This window comes from Macaca nemestrina, chromosome 14 (genome assembly GCF_043159975.1).
Source record: "Macaca nemestrina isolate mMacNem1 chromosome 14, mMacNem.hap1, whole genome shotgun sequence".
Taxonomy (NCBI): domain Eukaryota; kingdom Metazoa; phylum Chordata; class Mammalia; order Primates; family Cercopithecidae; genus Macaca; species Macaca nemestrina.
The window spans coordinates 68852308-68873584 of NC_092138.1; the positions used below are offsets into that span (position 1 = coordinate 68852308).

Here is a 21277-nt window from a genome sequence, read left to right on the forward strand (position 1 = left end):
AAAAAGGGACATAATTACAAATGCAACAGTTTAAAAAAATAAGCAAGTACTACAAACAACTTTATGCTAATAGTTTGAAAGCTTCCATGAAATAGACATATTTCTAGGAAAATAAAACTTTTAAAACTCACTTGCAAAGAAAAAGAAAACCAAACAAATCTATAACAGTTGAAGAAACTGAATTAGTAGATTGAAATCAACCTATGAAACAGTTCTACTAAACGTTCAAAGAACTGACAACTCTAGGCCAGGCATGGTAGCTCACATCTGTAATCCCAGCACTTTGGGAAGCCAGGGCAGGAGGATCGTTTGAGGCCAAGAGTTCAAGACCAGCCTGGGCAATATAGTGAGACCCCATCTCAATTAAAAACAAACAAACTGACAATTCTAATTTTATACCAACCCTTTCAGAGACTAGAAAAAGAGGCAACATCCCCTCAAATCATTTTACGAGGCTAGTGATGACCTTGATTCCAAAGCCAGAATGAAAAAGAAAAAATAAAGGGTCAAATTTATTCATGATTTTAGAAGCAAAAATCCTAAACAAAATAATGGCACATTTCATCTAGTAACGTATTAAATAGAAAATGACCTAGTTAGGTTTATCCTAGAAATGGAAGCATCAGATATATCTACTATAGCAAATCTAATAATGTAATTCACCAGATTAACAGATTAAAAGAGAATAACCGCAATCAGTGCTGAAAAATAATTTATGAAAATACAACACTCATTTATGATAGCAGCTGAGGGAAATGGATCATTTAATGTACCCCATTTGGAAAAGCAGACATGATAGGGTTTGGGAATGTTCCTTCACTAGAAGTGGTTGGAGAAGTCTTAACTCTTTGAGGCACAAATGTGAAATGATGGACTTTTTCCCAGTGACCAGTTGGACTCTGTGAAACCCTCTTTCCCACTTGTAGGTTCTCTTAATAATATCTCAGGCCTCTCCCTTCATGTTGAGTTACCAAGCATCACTGGACAAAATGATAGACATCCAGATCAATGGAATAGAACTAAGAATCCAGAAATAAACCCTTGCATTTATAGTCAATTGATTTTCCACAAGAATGCTAAGACAATTCAGTGGAGGAAAGAATTATCTTTTCAATTAATGGTGCTAGGATAATTGACTACCCACATGCAGAAGAATGAAGTTGCATCCCTTACGCATACCTTACACAAAAATTAACTCAAATGGATCATAAATGTAAGAGCTAAAACTAAAATCTCTCAGAAGAAAAATAGAAGTATTTATGATTTGGGGTTAGGCAAAACCTTCTTAGATATAACAGCAAAAGCGTAAGCAATAAAAAAAAAAAAGTAAATAAGACTTCATCAAAATTAAAAACTTTTATGCTTTAAAGAACATCCTCAAGAACATGAAAAGATTACTCATTGAATGGAAGAAAATATTTGCAAATCATGGATCAAATAAGAAACTTGTATCTAGAATACCTAACAAACTCTTACATCTCAATAGGAAGAATTCAAATTACTCAACTTAAAAATGGCACCGGGTGCAGTGGCTCACACCTATAATCCCAGCACGTTGGGAGGCTGAGGTGAGAGGATCGCTTGGAGCCCACGAATTGGAGACCAGCTGGGCAACATAGGGAGGCTCTGTCTCTACAAAAATAAAAAAATTAGCAGGGAGTGGTGGCTTGCACTTGTAGTCCTAGCTACGCGGGAATTTGAAGTGGGAGGATTACTTTAAGCCCCAGGACTTCTAGGGTGCAGTGAGCCGTTATCAAACCACTGCATTCCAGCCTGGGCAACAAAGTGAGGCCCTGTTCCAAAAAAAAGGCAAAGGCTCTTAACAGACATTTTTGCAAAGAAGATATGTCAATGGCCAATAAATACTTGAAAAGATGCTCAATATCATTAGCCATTAGAGAAATGCAAACCAAAACCACAATGAGATACTTCACATCCACCAGGATGGCTATGAATTTGTTTAAAAAATAGATAATAACAAATGTTGATGAGGATAAGGAGAAATTGGAACCCTCATACATGCTGATGAGAATGTAAAATGGTGTAACTGCAGTGGAAAAATTTGGCAGTTCCTCAAAAAGTTAAAACTAGAGTTACCATACAACCCAGCAATTCCACTCCTAGTTATATCCCCAAGAGAAACAAAAACATTATGTCCACACAAAAACTTGTACTTGAATGTTCATAATATCATTATTCATAATAGTCCAAAAGTAGAAACAACTCAAATGTTTGCTAACTGATAACATGGATAATAACTGCATAAAGTAAAATGTATACACATACTATAGACTATATTAGGCAATAAAAGGTAAGGCAGTCCCGATCCATGCTGCAGTATGAATGCATTATCTTGCATTCATATTGATAATGAACACATGAATATTGAACACATTATCTTAAGTAAAAGAAGCCCATCACAAAGAACCACATATTGCAAGGTTCCATTTATGTGAAATGTCCAAACTTATAGAGACAGAAAGTAGATTTCACAGTTGCTTAGGCTGGGGGTACTTGGGGAGAAATAGGGACTGACATCTAACTCTTTTTGGAGCTATGAAAATGTTCCAAAGTTAGATTGTGGAGATGATTGTATGAATCTGTGAATATACTAAAACATTTGAATTGTATACTTTAGTTCATTTTATTTTATTTTTTTAGGATCTCAGTCTGTTGTAGCGGCAAAATCATAGCTCACTATATAACCTCAAACTCCTGGGCTCAAGTGATCCTCCTGCCTCAGCTTCCTGAGTAGCTGGGACTACAGGCGTGCGACCCCTACGCCGGGCTAATTTTTAAAATTTTGTGTAGAGATGGAGTCCCCTTATGTTGTCCAGGCTGGTCTCAAACTCCTGGGCGCAAGGGATCCTCCTGTCTTGGCCTCCCAAAGCATTAGGATTATAGGCGTGATGAGCCATCATGCCTGGCTGAATTGCACCCTTTACAAGGGTGAATTGTGTGGTATGTGGATTTCATCTCAATAAAGCCGTAAAAAGGAAAGAGTCTCTGGATGTTAAAAAAAAAAAAAAAAAAAAAGTGCATTCTTCCCAAGCAGGCACTTGAGGCTTCCGTGGCTTGGGGCAGGGAGGGAGGTGATGAGGTTTGCTCTCCCGTTCTCTACTTTCTCTGAGATATCAGGGAAAGGAGGCAGGAGAGGGAAGAGGATCAGAACACTGCTTTATGTAACTCCCTGTATGAGGTTACAGTCTTCTTTCTGCTGGCATCACTTCTTTTGTTCCTATCTGGCTGTCTGTTCCCTCTGCCAGGCAGGGGTCTGAGTGCTGGCTTTCCAGTGGGTCCTTCTGACATGATCCTCTGGTGAGCAACTTCTGACTGAGCCTCATCTATCTACTTTTTTTCTCAGCCTCTTAGGATGATGAAATTCTCCCAACCTTCCTCAGTGCCCACTCAACCCAGGGAAAACCCACATCTCCTTGCCAAGCCACGCTGTGGGAATGCCACTAGCTACCCTAGTCCTCCTTCCTCTGCTCAGCCCTCTTTCATGACCTGCCAGCAACACCGGCCTGGGCACTGGGCAGTTCAATGGCTCTGAAGTTTTCAGATGAAAGGCAGTGCCAGTCCCTTACTTGATGAAGGGGAAAGGGTCTGCAGGAATACTTAAGCTACCCCCGATCTTATGGAGGGAGGGGAACTTACCCAAGCCTTCCCGGCTCCCCATGGGATGAGAAGAGATGGCTGCTGCTCATGAATTCTGCTCTCATTTGCCTCCTCTTCTTCCCTGTGGTGGGGGTGACTAGTGAAAGAAAGTGGATGCTGTAGTGCTGGTTCTGCAGAAATCCTGTGAAATTATGACTTCCAGCAGCTCCCGCGTGGAGATACCGGCCCACGTCCGAAGGTCTTTTGAACTCAGAATGGAAGCTCTAAAATCAAATCCAAGACTATTTGGCTTTTGCACTACTGAGTTATAATTAACCCCAGGGGGGCCTTCCCCACACTTAGTGAGAAGATGGTGGCCTGCAGTTGCTTCTCCTCCCTCCGCCCTTTACCGAGTAGTGGAAATGACTTGAGCTTTTAGGGATGTGTATGGGACACTTTCTCTAATTTTCAAAAACCATCTGCATGGAATCATCTTTATGGAAGAGGATATGGATTTCCTCTGATTGGTTGGGCCATTGTAGCAAGAATTACAGAGAGAGAAGGAGTTGAATGTGCAGGTTTCTGACACTCCTCCAATCTCAAAACTTTCCCTTCCTCCCTCCTTCTTTCTTCCCTCCCCACTTTCTTCCCTTTTTTCTTCTCAGTCCATTTTCTCATCAGTTTGTCTACAATCTCTTATTTCACAGAAACAACTCAGAGCCGGCTTTTCTCTGCAGATGGGGTGAGCACTTTCCATCTTGCCTCCCCTGCCCTGGGATGCTGGCAGAGTCCTTCTGCTAGATCCTGGAGGCCTGGATGAGTGGCCCAGGGTGAAGATCTGGGGTAGGGGCATCTAGTCAATGGGCAGCTTGGGCATAGGGCTTGTGTCTGCATAGGTTCTTCTCTGCTGTGGCAGAGCTGCCAGCCTCTAGCCCTGAGTGAATCGGCCTCCTTCCTGATATGGAGGTCGCCCTACCTCTTCAACTAGTTTTGACCAACTCCTCACCTCCACCTCCACTCCCACTGGGGGGCTGGCGCCTTCAGAACTGTGGCCACCACAGCCATGACAGGTGTCTGTTGTCACAGCCACCCAGGAGCTCTGGTACTGCCATCATTATTGCCACTGTCACTGTTGCTCAACATGGAGCTGCCCCTGCTCCCCCAGGCTCCCCTGCCCTCAAAACCAGGTGTCCCCGAGGCCCAGGATCTCCCAGGGGCTGGTTTATGAGTCGGCCCGAGGAGCCCAGGGGCCTGGAGTGTATCTCCCAGTGTTGCTCTGAGCCACTGGCTTGCTCAATGGCTCCTCAGGTCACGTTGCCTGGGTCCGAGGCTCTCAGACTCGGGCCTAGAGCCTCAGATGATACCCTGGGTGAATCTTGGGGGTGTGCAAATCTTTTATAAAATGAAAACAAGAGGGATTTTTATTTCAAGATAATCTTTAAAAAAAAGCATATCCTGGGTCATCTGAATCCAGCTACTTGTGACTAGGGTTTAAAGAAGTGGTAAAAATGGTCTACTCTGGATCAGGCTGCTGTGTTCAAATTGTGACTCACTCCACATCCCAGCTGTGTGACCCAGGACAGCACTCACCCGCTGTGCCTGAGTGCCTTTAGCTGTCGAAGGGTGGTAATAATCGGTTCTGCTTCTGCGCTGGGGTCCCTGTGAGAGCTAAATGAGATTATGCTTGCAAAACACTTAGCCTGGGGCTTAATGGGCATCTGCACTCAATCACGACTCCAATTGTGTGTATTATCAGATGGCCCCACTATTGTCAATGGCTCATGAGAGAAAACAAACAAAGGTGGCCTTAATAGGGAAGTTATATGTTGGAGTCCAGGGACAGCCCAGTGATTTTGCAGCATGCTGAATAAATGAAGTTTTCACAGAAGTTTAAATAAAGAAAAAGCAGTGTGGGCCAGGCGCGGTGGCTCAAGCCTGTAATCCCAGCACTTTGGGAGGCCGAGACGGGTGGATCATGAGGTCAGGAGATCGAGACCATCCTGGCTAACACGGTGAAACCCCGTCTCTACTAAAAATACAAGAAAATTAGCCGGGCGAGGTGGCGGGCGCCTATAGTCCCAGCTACTCGGGAGGCTGAGGCAGGAGAATGGCGTGAACCCGGGAGGCGGAGCTTGCAGTGAGCCGAGATCGCGCCACTGCACTCCAGCCTGGGGCACAGAGCAAGACTCCGTCTCAAAAAAAAAAAAAAAAAAAAAAAAAAAAGAAAAAGCAGTGTGATAATTGAGTCATCACACCAGGCTGGCTGAAGTCACAGGAACATGCCTGGCAGCAGTCAGGGCTGTGCTCATGTGGTGAGCTGCCACTTATTTTTCAGCAAAACCTCATCTATCCCATTTTATCCATGTTGTTAACATGATTTTTATTGGCTTTTCTATTTTGTTTGGATTTTATATGAATGCCCTAAGCCTGAGTTTATATCTAGTTGGAGCACATTTCATAATTTAAGTCAACACAGTTTGAAAGGGTGTCCATATGTCTCTCTCTCTCTCGCTTTCTACTTTTTTTCGACAGGGTCTCACTCTGTTGCTCAAGCTGGAGTGTAGTGGTGCAATCAGAGCTCACTGCAGCCTTCAGTAACTTTCTTTATAAAAATAATTTAACTCAACACTAAAAAGGTGTCCACATGTCTCTTCTCTTCTTCTTTCTTTCTTTCTTTCATTATTTTTCTTTCTTCTTTCTCTTTTTTCTTTCTCTTTTCCTTCCTTCCTTCCTTCCTTCCTTCTTTGCCTTCTTCTTTCTTTCTTTCTTTCTTTCTTTCTTTCTTTCTTTCTTTCTTTCTTTCTTTCTTTCTTTTTCTTTCTTTCTTTTTTTCTTTCTTTCTTTCTTTCTCTTTTCTTTCTTTCTTTTTCTTCTTTCTTCTTTCTCTCTCTCCCTCTCTCTTCCACCCTTCCTCCCTCCCTCCGTCCCTCCCTCCCTCCCTCCCTTCCTTCCTTTCTTCCTTCCTTCCTTCCTCCCTCCCTCCCTCCCTCCCTCCCTCTCTCCCTCCCCTCCTATATCTCTTCATTCTCTCTTTCTTTCTTTTTTTTCTTTACTTCCTTGTTTCTTATGACCTGGTCTCACTTTGTGGCCCAGGCTGCAGTGCAGGGGCACAATCATAACTTACTGCAACCTTGAACTCCTGGGTTCAAGCAATCTTCTCACCTCTGCCTCCCAAGTAGCTAGGACTATGGGCATGCCACCAAGCCCAGATAATTACATTTTTTTTTTTTTGTAGAGACAGCGTCTCACTGTGTTCCCATGCTGGTCTTGAACTCCTGGCCTCAAGCAATCCTCTCTCCTGGGCCTCCAGAAGTGCTGGGATTGCAGGTGTGAGCCACCATGCCTGGCCCTCTCTATTTTTTTTTTTTTTTTCATGTTTGAGAAACACTGTTTTGAGTCTTTTCCATTGGAATTCAGTTGGAGGGAAATCAGATGTATCTTCTCTTCACACAAAAACCCTAACTTCACAATAGTGCCAGACTTCTCCAGTTACAGACATGGTGGACTAGGGTAGCCAAAACCAGCCACGACCTTGGAGAACAAAGATGGCCAAGCTAATGGCTCTTCAACACTGCCAGAGCCTCCAGGCTGGCAGCTTCTCCGATATCATGTCATTCCTAAAGCTTTGAGTGTGGAGATTGTTTTGCCATCCAGTTGACCATTTTATTGCTGGTCTTATTTTCTAGTATTTCTACTGTTGTATTCAGGATCTTTGAGATTTATGGCTCTATGGGATGACATATTTCCTGTTGCTTATGTAACTTAGATGGAAGTAAGGGTGACTATGCCCTGTGAGATCTAGATGTGATTAATCCTAACTTTCTAGTGCTCCCATACTTGGCTCTGGAGAAGACCAGTGCCTCTCCTATGCTTCTGTGAATTTTGGGAGAGCTTATGGGCTCATGGTCGCCTCTTGCTCCGAATTCCCACTTATGCAAATAGCATATATATAATATATGAAATATATCATATATCATATATTATATATAACATATTATATACATAACATATATAACATATATAATATACATTATATACAACATACATATATACAACATATGTCATATGTCATATATGTTGTATATATGTATACTCTGTTGCCCAAGCTGGAGTGCCGTGGTATGATCCTGGCTCACTATAACCTCCATCTCCTGGGTTCAAGCAATCCTCCTGCATCAGCCTCCAGAGTAGCTGGGACTACAGGTGCGTGCCACCATGCCCAGCTAATTTTTGTATTTTTGTACAGATGGGGTTTCACCATGTTGGCCAGGTTGGTCTCGTACTTCTGACCTCAAGTGATCCACCCGCCTTGGCCTCCCAAAGTGCTGGGATTATAGGTGAGAGCCACTGCGCTCAGCCAGAGAATGTATTTTTCCCTCTGCATCTTGTGGCTGCTTCTTTTTTTTATCCTTACTCTGGTCTCTACCTAAACATAGAATTCGCTCTTTTCCTTTATTTCCACTAAAACTCACAGAGCTTTTACTCATGTAGTAAATGTAACCAAAGGTTTAGGGACATTTTGCAGGAGGGAGTGAAATAAAGGGAAGAGAGAGGTTTTTACTTCATGCAACACAAATGATTTAAAATCAAATATTCGACATCCCTATTCTTTTTTTTTTTTTTTTCTTTGAGAAGGAATTTTGCTTTTGTTGCCCTGGCTAGAGTGCAATGGCACGATCTCAGCTCACCGCAACCTCCACCTCCCAGGTTTAAGTGGGTCTCCTACCTCAGCCTCCTGCGTAGCTGGGATTACAGGCGTGTGCCACCACACCCGGCCAATTTTTTGTATTTTGAGTAGAGACCGGGTTTCATCATGTTGGCCAGGCTGGTCGCAAACTCCTGACCTCAGGTGATTCACCCGCCTCGGCCTCCCAAAGTGCTGAGATTACAGTTGTGAGCCACTGCACCCGGCTGACATCCCTATTCTTAAAAGCTTTTTAACCACACTGCTCCGTTATTTATCACCCACTCCTCTCTCATTTTTCTCTCCTTCTAACCCCAAATTTCTAGTTCTTTTTCTAACAGAATTGTTCTGCTGTCTCTCTTTTAGCCTTGTCTTTAGAATCTCACCTTGCCCCTAATATAGCATGTCAGGATGTTTTCCCTGATGGCGTTCTTCCTAGATGCAGTCTGTGAGGAGATTAGGCTGTTGGCTGCCCCGCTGTACCTACTAAAGCTGCTCACTTTACATTCCTCCTGTCTGGGAGTAGCACAAATAAAAGCTTAGTGTTTACAAGACACTTTCTCCTACATGAGCCTCTTTGGTGGTCAGAGAATCTCTGAGTGAGGTATCATGTCCATTTTACAGATGAGGGGTCAGAAGCTCAGAGAGGTGGAATCATTCAAAGCCATCCAGCTAGGTAAGTGAAGGTGTAGGAATTTGCAACCAGGCTGATGATTTTCAGATGTAACGCACGTCATCACACACAGACAGGATGCGTGCTGTCTGATTACGCAGCAATCTGAAGTCACATGGATTCCATGGTAAATGATGAACACACAACAACCTAGTTGTCCTTGGTGCAGCCACAGCAGCCCCTGCAGATGTATGCATTCCACAGAATTGGGCTGCTAGTTCTCTCCCTCTCCCCTCCTCTTCTTTCTCTCTTTTGCTGGCTAGGTTTTACTCACTTTCAGGTCTAGGTATAGGATTGGCTACATAATTTGTGGGCTTCTGTATGAAATTAAAGTGCTAAGCCCTGGGCTGGGTATGATGGTTCGTGCCTGTAATGCCAGCACTTTGGGATGCTGAGGTGGGAGGACTGCTTGAGCCCAGGTGATCGGGACCAGTCTGGGCAACATAAATTTTTTTAAAATTTTATTTTTTAGAGAGATCTCATCTCTCTAAACAATAAAAAATTATCCAGGTGTGGTGTTGCATGCCTGTAGTACCAGCTACTCATAGGCTGAGTTGGGAGGATGGCTCAAGCCCGGAGGTCAAGGCTGCAGTGAGCTGTGATCATGCCACTGTACTCCAGCCTGGACAACAGAGTGATAACTTGTCTCAAAAATAAACAAGTAAATAAAAAATAAAAATAAAATTCTAAGCCTTTTCAAAGTTATTTAGAATTTCAAAATAGTTACAGCAGAGCATTAAGCCGAACATGAGGCCCTTTAAAAACTGTATAGGTTGCAAACCCCCAAAACTAGCCCTGTTTGGAGGTTATGTCCCCCAGGATGCATGCCCAGTCTGGAGTAGGTGCTTATCACATGCTATTGTCATTTCTTCATTAAGCATCTGTCTTCCTATTAGCGTGTGAGCTTCTTGAGACCTATATCCTGCTCAGTGTTCACCTGGCACCTAGCACAGGCCTTGGCAAAGATCAGGGGCTCAGTGGATGCCCCATTGAGGGTTTGGGGCTCCTGAAGGTGGGACCTGGAGGAACCAGTGAATTGTCATCTCTGGGCAGGACCCACTCAGGACCACGGACAGGGGAGACCAAGTATGATGGAGTGAGCCCCTGGGGTTTGCCAGGGGTTTCAGATGTGGGGTGGAGGCAGAGGAGGGACCAATTTTCTCTTCCAGAGAGTGTGTTAATCATTTATTGTCCAGTACCTCACAAACCTTGCTCCTCAAGGCTAAGGGATGACAAGCCAAGGAGGTAGGGGACAGGCAGGTGACAAGTGCTGGGCACACAGCTTGGTGCCAGCCCTCTGGCCCTCAGCCTGGCTCCTTGACCCTTCTTTAGCCTCCTGAGGCTTCTTAGCCCCATCTTCCCTTTGGGTATCCTTACCCACCTCCCTGTTCAGCAGCATGTGCGAGGCCAGGGAATATCTCCTCCATGTCGGAATATCTCCTGCATGTCTGAATATCTCCTGGTATCTCCTCAATACCAGGAGATTTTCAGACAACAGTGAACCCCTCGTGGAGCCCCTCTGCATCCCACAGATTTCTTTTGGTTCTAAGTGACAGAAACCCTACTCTATGTAAGCGGAAAAGGGTATCTATTAGTTTAAAACCTAGAAGCTCAAGGATGGATGTATTTTTAGGTATCACTGGTCCTTGAGCCCATATAATGCAATGAGAGCTCAGTCTCTCTTTTTTCATTGCCCTCAACATGGAGGGCAAGATTTCAAACTTCTTAAAAACATCAGGGGAAAGCTTTGATTGGCTGGGCTTGGTTAATGAGCATATCCCTGAACCAATCCTGTGTCCAGCAGTGGAAGCAAGGGCAGCCCTCCAGATTTTCTCCCTTCTGCTTTCCAGTAAAAGTAGGGCAGTGCTTCCAGAAGAGCTGCAGGAAGGCAGAGGTAGTTGCTGGTCAGGCAGAGGTGCTGATGGCTGCCAGTCTGCTTTATGAAGTCTACCCAGCACCACCTCCTCTCCCCAGCACTGGCTTCTAGGTCTGTGGATCCTGATTCTTGTAAAGAAGAAATTGCTGAGCACAGGGAACTGCCTGGAAGGGCAGGCCTTGGCTGGTGCCCCAGGCTTGCTGTTTCCAGAAACCTCTCCCATTCTTCCCTCAGAGCGGATCCCAGTGTTGTCTCCACATCCCAGGGTGAGGAGACCCCCAGACAGAGCTTTCTAAGAGGGCTTCAACTCCAGAAAGCCTTTCTTTGAGGTTGGGAAATACCCTTTTATTTTATTTTTAACTCAGAAATGAGCCAGTCATAACAAAAGGAAGACAGAATGCTTTTGAAGAAGAATGAAGAGCAATGAAGTGCACCATTGCTGTCTGGGCTCTTCCTGCTCATGGCCAAGCAAGGCATCACTTCAGTGATGTGACAAGGAGCATCTTCAACACTTGGGGCATTTCTCTCTTTCAAATGTGTTAAGAGGAGAGACCAAATGTTGTCTTGGCTGACTCCATATTTAGCGAGGCTATATAAAAATTTCTCAGTCTGTGGTAGCTGAGAAATGGCTCTATGGGGGCAGCGTCTCACTGCTGTGGTTGCACTATCTGTGGTAGAATAGGTTGGGAAGTGGACTGAGAAGAGCCGAGTCTCAAAACCAGGACATCTGGGTTCCATGCTGGCCCTCTCGTGACCTTCTGGTTGACCTTGGCTCCAGTTGCTGGGCCTCCGTTTCCCCATCTGTACTAGGAGGGGCTGGGCAAGATGACCGCTGCCATCCTTCTCTGCTCTAATTTCTGTGAGTCAAGGTCAGGTAGAAAAGGAAGACCACCTAAGATTCTGGTTGTTCCTGCCTTTGCCACAGCCTTATTAGGTGACCTTGGGTACGTATTCTTCATGTTGGGCCTGTTTCCCAACCTTGAACAACCCACATCCCGTAGGAAGGCTGCACGAGCAGTGGTGTGGAGCAGCAGGAGCTGAGCAGGGGTCTCTCGGGCCAGGATTCAGACAGCCTGCTCCTTGGGAGGCTCCACGTTGAGGATCCCATGTCCCGGGAAACTCCAGCCTGGGACTGGCCCTCCAGTGGAGTCTGTGAGTCCAGTGCCCTCACTTCTAGGACTGCACCCAGTCATATGAACCTCGGGCCTCCCCAGCCTGCTGTGGCTACCTCTGCTTTTGCTTTGCCTTTAAGGCCCAGCAACCAATGTGGACATGCCTCGGTCAAAATGTTCAATTGTGCAAAGCCTTGTTGAAGCCTGTTCTGAGCCACGGGGAGGAACTGCTGCTCAGTGGAACGTCATGGAAGCAGACATGAGTCCCATCCTCAGGGAGCTCAGGGTCCAGAATGGGGAGGGGACAGCGTGGGCATGTACCCAGTACCATAGAGAGGGGCAATGTCCTCAGTCCAGAGCTAGGAAGAGAAGATCCCATTGAAGGGGATCTAGAGAGATGAGTCAGAGCTGCCAGCTGAGGCCCAGCACCCTGGAGAAATAAAAGTCTTTGGGGTGGTTCCACAGGCTCCAGGGGGATGGGGTGATGAGGCTAGAAAGGAGCATGGGGCCAAATCTCGACAGGCTGGCAAGGCCCCGAAGGGGAGTCGGGGTTGGGGAGGTCGTGGGTTTTCCTTATTAGTTAAGAATCTTGGGATTGCAAGTGATGGGAACCCAGCTTGAACTAACCTAGGCAAAAAGGGCAACGTATCAGAAGAACAGAGAATCCAAGGAACGCCTGAACAACTGAACAGGTGAGGAGGGGCCCAGAGTGCCTTTAACCCTCCCGAAAACAGCTGGCGGAAACCCTGGGAAGTGCTCTGATTGGCTGGTCTTGGATAATGAGCATATTTCTGAACCAATCACTATGTCCGGGGGTGGGAGCAAGGATGGTGGGAGCAAGATTCCGTTCCAATAGGTCCCCTTCCTTACCAAAATCAGGGCTGTGCTTTCAGAGGAGCGTGGGAAGAGACGGCTAACCAGGTACTCTGACACCATCAACTCAGCTGTTGGTCCTGATTGTCTCTCTGTTGGCTCAAAAAAAAATTTTTTTTTTTTTCTGTTTCATGGCAGACTAAATTTCTCTACGTGGAGGAATCCTGAGGAAGTGATTTACCGGCCCAGCCTGGGTCAGGTTCCCACCCTCGAATTAATCAGCTGTGGCCAGAGTTGGGGGTCACCTGGTAACAGGGCGGCTCTGCCGCTGTCAGCAGGAGGCTGGGATGGGCAGTTTATGAAGGCAGGGACAATGCTGAGCAGGCAACCCCAGAATTGTTCCCTGAGTTTCTAAGCGGAGGAATATGGCCCCATCTAACCTGCATTTTGGGATGAGTAGGCATTAAAGACGACAGGTTTTTTCCTTTTATTCATAAAAACAAATTTGCAACAATTTATTAAAAATCGATACCATGCAGTAGGGGTACGAGAAATTCCTCATTTACATTTGATTCTGGCAGTTCCAGTCTAATTTAAAGCGTTTGTGCACTAACATCATTGGAAAATGCCTTCAGGCCGAAGCCTCTTCAGAAATGGACGGTGTGTTTGTTGCATATAAAAGAACAGAACCATTAAATAGCTAGAGTCACTTCTGTGGGTCTTGTTATTTGCGAGGAAATTTAAAAAAAAGGGTGAACCTACAGTATCAGTAAGACAGAGAATGTACTTCGTGAGTTAACCTAGAAGACGGCGCACGCTTAGGAGTCACAAAGGGTTACAGACGCACAGGCTCACCTCCGACAGTCCAATACTTTTGTTTGTTTGTTTTCCTGCTATGCTGGAATAATATTTCTACAGGTATTTTTGTGTGTGTGTGTGTGTGTGTATACATTATGTACAATTAATTGTCTCTTTCCCTTTGAAAAATTAATGTGGTCCTTTAAATTAAATTTGGTTTTGGTGAAATCAAGAAAGCAAGTAAATACTGGTAATACACAGTGAGTGACAACACCGATTTTTAGTGCCTAAACAGAGAATGACTTCAACTTGACCTGTGATGTGTTAACATTTTTTTTTTCCCTAAAAGCCACAGTACCTCCATAACCTCTCTTTGGGGAAGGGGAGCAGAAAGCTATGCTACGTGAAATAGGGTGCTTTGAAATGTTGGCGATGGTAAGATTCCTGTGGGCCCTTTTGTCAAAGCCTGGTGGAGAAAACAGTTTATTCCTGACTGCAGTGGTTCTGGGAAGAGATTATTGCCTGCCTGTTGAAGCTGCCAATAGGTTTCTTTAGGGAGTGAGCGAGCTGCTCAGTTGTGCAGACATCCTGGACGCTGTCATTCGGGCCTTTCTTGAGCAAAGAATGAACCTGTCTAGGAATGTCAGAAAAGTCACTGAGAGCTTCCCTCCAGCCCTGATGTTCTGGGTAGAGGGCTGTGTGGGAAGCTTCTCTGGGCCACAGCCCCGGCTGTAGGGAGGGCTGAAGGTCAGAGTCATACTCATACCTCACGGGTCAGGGCGGCTTCACTGTTTGGTACAAAGCTTTCCTGGACAAGATCAAGTTTCAATCCTCAGAGTGACCTTGTGAGGTAGGCAGGACAGGTGTTATTTCAACCCCAAGTTACAGAGGGGAAACTGAGGCTCAGAGAGACACTAGTGACCTGATCAAGGTCACGCAGGGAGTGGGCAGGGGACTGAGGACTTGAACCCAGGTCTGTCTGACTCCCAGGCCAGTGCTCTTAGGGGCTCAATTAAAAGGGAAGAATGATCTTATGAATGAGAATCAATCTGCTGATGGATCACCCCGGTGATCCCAAGGGGAGAGCTCACTGGCTTGTCTGGATGGAAGGCTGCCTTCTGGAAGCCAAGGGAAGCCCTCAGCCAGCAACTCTCTCCCCTGTGTCTACAGGGATGTCTTTTAGCAGAATGCCTCCGATTCACTTTGGTCAGAAACAAAGTTAGTGGGAAAAAAAAATCCCAGCCAGCCCTTGGGCCCTGATGAGAGAGGTTAAAGTGCACAATCTTTCTTTATCGTGTTTGCTGGGAACGGACATTCCATGATTAGCTCGGGTGGTCCCCTGGTTACTGGGAGCACTCGATAGGAACACAAGGACATGGCCAACGTGGTGGGTGCATGACAGACTGTCGGTGAATGCTGCAGAGCGTGTCTGCAGTGACGTGCCCTAAATCCCCACGGTCCCCGGAATGGGTTTTATTGTGTTAACGTGTGGCATTTACCAGAGTAACAAACATCTCATTGGGTGACACAGGTCCCATCAGGAGCATGTAAGTCAGCCTGCTGCGGTGCCCCAGTGCTCTGCCTGCCTGCCCCAGGGCTGTGCCTGTCTGCGCTCCTGCAGACTCCCTGTTCCAGGAAGGCTGGGGTCGGCTGGCCTGGCAGCTGGGGGCCTGGTGGCCCTTCCCACCTCCTCCCCCAGAGTGGAGAAGGGCTAGCCTGAGGGGTCACAGCCAGTGATGTGTGTGCAGAGTGCAGAGGTGGTTTCTTCAGAAGCCCCTTGCCTCCTCCCAAGGCTGCTTGAGTCACTCCGTGACTTCCAGCTGGAGTTCTAGCGCCTCTCTCCTTGTCTAGATTTTTTTTTTTTTTTTTTTGCAAGTTTGATATCCCAGCTCCTCCTTGCTTGCAGATGTTAAGGAAGAAGCCCCATTTCTGTTCCTCTTCTTTGTGAAGAAATAAGAACTTCACAAATAAGGCTCGAGGTCAGGTGCCAAGTCTCCCCCTGCCCCGTCCTGTCCACCTGAGTGCCATCCGAGTGGTCCTGAGAGGACAGCCATGGTGCCCAGCTTCTCCGCAGCCAGAGCCGACAGTGTTTTTGCAGCAGACGCCTCTGCCCAGTGTGGTTCTGTCACGGGGGAGGCCCCGGGCCCAGGCCTCCCACCCTTACAGGCCCGAGACCATGACTCGGAAGGAGGGTGGCACATGTCTGTGGCGGGGGCTGGCGGTGGGGCTGACACAGGGGCTGACACAGCTGGCGTCCACGCCTCCGATGGATGGGAGGTAGGCGTGGTGGAGGATGGGGAGCTGGAGGGACAGCCGACGCTGGATGCTGGAGAGAAGGAGAGGGAGGAGTGTTAGTGTAGGCTAGCTGGGGGCTCACCAGAAAGTTCCTTGGACTCGCTTTGGCTAAAATATCTGATGACAGGAGTATATTTTTCTCTGAATCCAAGATCTGTCCATTCAATCATCTAACCATTCAGTCATCCAGCAGGTATTTAATGAGGGCTCATATGTACCAGCTACTGTCTTGGGAATAACCAGGGAGACTGGAACAAACAAGGGAGATGAATCTTCTTGAGCTTTGGTCCAGGATTTGGTGATTATTATAAATGTCCTAGCAGAAAAGATGCTCCTTGACTTATGATGGGTTACATTCCCATAAACCCATTGTAAGTTGAAAATATCATAAGTAGAAAAATGCACTTAATCCACCTAACCTACCAAGCATCCTAGCTTAGCCTCGCCTACCTTAAATGTGCTCAGAACACTTACATCAGCTTACAGTTGGGCCATGTCATCTAACACAAAGCCTATTTTATAAAAAAGTGTTAAATATCTCATGCAATTTACTGAATACTGTACTGAATGTGTATCACTTTCACACCATTGTAAAGCTGGAAAATGGTAAGTTGGGGACTGTCTGTATTACTAAGGACAAGGCTTTGCCTTTGTAATAGGGCTTTGCTGCAAACCAGACATTTCTCATTCTCTACTCTTACAAACCTCCACAGGGCTTTCAGTTCCGTCCCTGAAAGACTTCTCGCCTGCTCTATCCTTCCTCTCTCCCCCTCTGCCTCTGCTTTGCCCAGGACCGCATCTCTTCTTGCTGGGCCAATTCCCACAGGCTTTCAGCTTCTTTGGTAACTAATGTTATCGTTCCAACACTAGGAAGCCAAGGAAGGGACAAAAAGGACACTGATGTGATATTTGGGGCTCCCTAAGTTCTGTCTCTGGATCAGAAGTTTCCAGGTGAATCTTCCATTCTCTCCACCTGTAAGCCCTGCCCTCTGGCAGCCAGTTTCCCTGGAAACCCTGCTTCTGGGTGCTCTTCTGCTGTTTCCCTCCTGGAAGACTCTTTCTCTGCTTCCTGACATCATGAACTGTGTTTCCTTCAAGATCCAGTTTAAATATCACCTTGTTTGTGCTCACTATCTGCTAAGAGAACCCTTCCTCTGCTAAGCTTACCTTCCTCTGGTAAATACTCAGAAATGAAGCCAGCAAAAGCTGGAGGCAAGGTGGAGCTGGGCGTGGGTTAGCAAATGATGGAGGAGCAGCAAGGGAAAAGGGAGCTGCCCTCTGACTCCCTTCTCATTGCCACACTCTTCTGGTCTTAATGACTGTCATGTCACTTTGTTGAAAAGGCTGCTTGTGGCAAATGTGCCCAGGTGACTGCTTCTCTGCTTGGCTCAGCCGCCTTCTTGCACAGCTCTCCATGGGTGCAACTTTCATACCGCATTCCTTGAGAGAAGGGACTGAGTTTTTATGGCTTCTTGTGTTCCCAGTCCCTGACCACTCCCGTGCAAAAAACCAAAGCACAAAAACCCCAGATCTTAACAAACACCCAATAGGCAAAAGAAATACTGCTGTTCCCATTATAAAGAAGAGGGGAAGAGTACAGAGTTCAGGGAACTTCCCCATGGAAACAAAACCAGAACCGAGGAAGTTGGAACTCTTGCTGCTTCTGTTCAACCACATTGTTTTGTGGTGGAGGCAAATCAATTCATGGGGGCAGCCTTATGCCAACTGGGTGTGCCCTTGGGGTTCATTTAGGTCACTGGTTGGTTCTGAGATAGATGAGTACAGATGAAGTGCTGCCCACATTTTCCAGAAAGACTCCTCCCAAGAGACACCTCACAGGTATGCATGGAACAACAGTGTTGGAGACCTCATTCTGAAGTTAAAGTTGAACCTGTATAATGTCAGCTGCAGTCTGTGTCTTAAGGTAAGATCATGCTGGCAAGAAGTCCAGGACAAAAAGGGAAGTATAAACTTTGACTTGGGAAAAGGGTACCCTGTCCAAGAAGCCAGGGCAGGGCTGTCTGCCTAGGCAAGGTGGGTGCTGTGGTTGTCAGAGCATTCTTCTGTCTGTGAGGATCCTGTTCACCTTTCCTTCATTCAACAAATGCTTGTCAAGAACCTACTCACTGGCAGAACCTGTGTTTGGTGCAGGGGACCCATGAAGGACTCATACCTTACTCTCAAGGTGCTTACACTCTACTGGAGGCAACTGCTAGGCAAACTGCTGACAAATTCCATGTAACTCTCACTCACTGTCCTGGACTGTAAGCTGGCCAGGCCTTGGAGCTAGTTGGGTTGATAGGCTATTAGCTCTAATACTAAGGAGCCCCAAATGATGCTGCAATTGGTGATTTGGCTGCTTTTGCTGGTTCCTCATTGCTTGTCACTTCCAGAGGCCAAGTTTCAAAGTTTGTATTTCTTTTCTTTTCTCTTTTTTTTTTTTTTTTGAGACAGAGTTTCACTTTTGTTGCCCAGGCTGGAGTGCAATGGCTCGATCTCGGCTCACTGCAACCTCTGCCTCCTGGGTTCAAGTGATTCTCCTGCCTCAGCCTCCTGAGTAGCTGGGATTACAAGTGTAGGCCACCATGCCCGGCTAATTTTTTTGTACTTTTAGTAGAGATGGTGTTTCTCCATGTTGGTCAGGCTGGTCTCGAACTCCTGACCTCAGGTGATCCACCCACCTCGGCCTCCCGAAGTGCTGGGATTACAGGCGTGAGCCACTGCGCCCAGCCCAAAGTTTATATTTCTAACTTCTGCTTCCGATGTGCTATAAGATGGGAAGGTCTAAAATTGCCTGTGGGAACAAAGCTAACAGAGATGTTCAGGTCTTTGCTTAGATGTGACCATCTCATTGAGTCTTCTCTGACCACCCTATTTAAAATGACACTCCCTGACCCCCTTCTCTGCTTTTTCTCCAAAGCTCCTATTGTTTGACATGCCATATTTTGCTTTTTTATTAAGCTATCACCCTTCTAGATAGAATGGAAGCTCCATGAAGATAGGAATTTTAGTCCGTTTTCTTCACTGCTGTAACCCTAGCACCTATGCCTGACATACAGGAGGTCTCAGTAAACCGTCAAGTAAATGCATTGAGCAAGGTTAAATTTTACACATAACAAAGGCAGTGTGCTGCAGTAGAGAACATTGGATTTGATGTTGGACAGATGTGAGTTCAAGTCCTATTTCCTGCATGTAGCAATTGAGTGAGCTTTGGCAAGTCACCTCCTCTTTTTGAATATTAGTTTATTCATCTGTAAAAAGAGCACTGTAATTGGACTTCATCATGGGATGGCTGTGGAAAGCAAATAAAATAATGGATGTGAGAACATGGTGCGAATTGCAAACTCCTATGCGGGAGTGACGTATTTAGTCTTCAAGGAGAAGGTACTTACTGTTCTGGAGAGTTTATATCTTCTATGGGATCTTTGCATGTTCGAGAGGGCTCTGTTGTGTTCCACTGTAGCTGGGGATTTTGATCGAGGTGATTTTTTAAAATGGCCTTTCCTCCATCTGAATGCAAAACAATACCACAACACGTTCTGTTAACTTAGTTTTTAAAAATCAACAATGCAACTTTTTGTAGGATGATACCCCAGGAGAGAGAATGCAAAAGAGCCCATTATCCCCCCGTGTTCTCTAAGCTGAGGTCTGTGTAGCGGCTCTCCCGGGACCCGGGCGGTGAGATGAGAAGCCTCCAGCAGTCAGCAGTCAGGGATGGAAGCAATGTGCTTGGGATGTGTGTGGCATGCCCCGCGCTCTCCTCTCAAAGAACAAAAGGGGCAAAATCAAGTCGACTAATGTAGGAAACATAACTTAGAAACAAGAGGTTCTAACATTCTTTTCCATGGGCACATAGGGATGAAATGACAAAGAAAAAACCTCCAAGGTGTATTTTTCATAGAGCAGCAAAGATTGCAAAGAGAAAGAAGTCAGTAAACTGCTGGTGGGAGAATAAATGGACATAATCTTACTGGTGGGCACTGTTGAGCTGTGTCAAACACCATAAAAGGACCTATTTTTTACCCGGAATTTCTACTTCTTGAAATTATCCTAAGGAAATAATTAAGGATCTATGCAAAGATATATACAAGATGTTCAACCTTGGCATCTTTTTTTTTTTTTTTTAGATGGAGTCTCACTCTGTCACTCAGAATCGTGCCACCAGTGGCATTATCTTGGCTCACTGCAAACTCCACCTCCCAGGATTAAGCAATTCTCCTGTCTCAGCCCTGAGCAGCTAGGACTACAGGTGCATGCCACCATGCCCAGCTAATTTTTTGTATTTTTAGTAGGGACGGGGTTTCACCATATTGGTTAGGGTGGTCTTGAACTCCTGACCTCAGGTGATCCACCTGCCTCAGCCTCCCAAAGTGCTAGGATTATAGGTGTGAACCACTGTGCCCAGCCTCAAACTGAGTATCATTTATAATATTAAAATGTTGGAACTAATCTGAATTTGTCTGGTAATAATGGATTAGTTACATAAGTTATAGGATCTCCATTCAAAATAATATTGTGTAGCCACAAAACATGGTGATTTAAATTCTCTCAACCCTCTTTGTGCTTCAGGACCATACAAGGAGATTTAAAGAAATATAAAAATCAGGTTCCCACCCGAGATTTGGATTCATGTGATCTGGAAGGGAGCACTGGTGTCTTTGTTTTTGCTTCAGTGGGCAACCTTATATGTATGTCATTTTGCATCTATGTGAGTACAGCTGCTCCTCATTATTCATGAATTTTGTATTTGTGACCTCCTCTTCTCACTTAAATTTATCTGTAATCCCCAAATCAATATTTTAATGCTTTTGTGGTCATTTGCTGACATGCACAGTGTGGGAAAATGTGAGTTGCCTGATACACGCGTTCCCAGCTGAGGTTGAACAAGGTGATGCACTGCCTTAGCGCTTAGCTCTTATATTGTAAATAAGTATCTTCCTGGAGGTTTATTTAGTGACATGTTTTTCACATTTTGTGCTGTGTGTTGGTGAGTTTGCTGTTGAAAATGGCCCCCAAGCACAGCGCCGAAGTGCTGGCTAGTGTCCCTAAGCACAAGAGGGCTATGATGTGCCTTATGGAGAGAAAATACATGCGTTAGATAAGCTTCCATCAGGCATGAGCTATAGTGCTGTTGGCCATGAGTGCAATGCTAATTAACTCATATATATTTAAAAAGATGTCTTTTTTTTTTTGAGACGGAATCTCACTCTGTCTCCAGGTGGAGTGCCGTGGTACGATCTCGGCTCACTGCAACCTCCACCTCCCGGGTTCATGCGATTCTCCTGCCTCAGCCTCCCGAGTAGCTGGGACTACAGGCACGTGCTATCGTGCCCAGTTAATTTTTGTATTTTTAGTCGAGACGGGGTTTCACCATGTTGGCCAGGATGGTCTCAATCTCTTGACCTCGTGATCCGCCCACCTCGGCCTCC

The 21277-nt window shown here is 45.8% G+C and overlaps 1 protein-coding gene across 1 annotated transcript in view; it reads right to left on the reverse strand.

The window, feature by feature from the left end:
* Nucleotides 1-13223: 13223 nt before the first annotated feature.
* The window catches only part of LOC105477203 (gamma-aminobutyric acid type B receptor subunit 2), a 419718-nt gene continuing 411664 nt past the window's right edge, over nucleotides 13224-21277 (reverse strand). The window contains exons 18-19 of the mRNA XM_011733608.3: nucleotides 19241-19358; nucleotides 13224-15879 (exon numbers count right to left, since the gene is read on the reverse strand). Of these exons, the coding sequence (XP_011731910.1) occupies nucleotides 15714-15879; nucleotides 19241-19358 (284 nt within the window). The 3' untranslated portion in view covers nucleotides 13224-15713. The remainder of the gene's footprint in view (nucleotides 15880-19240; nucleotides 19359-21277) is intronic.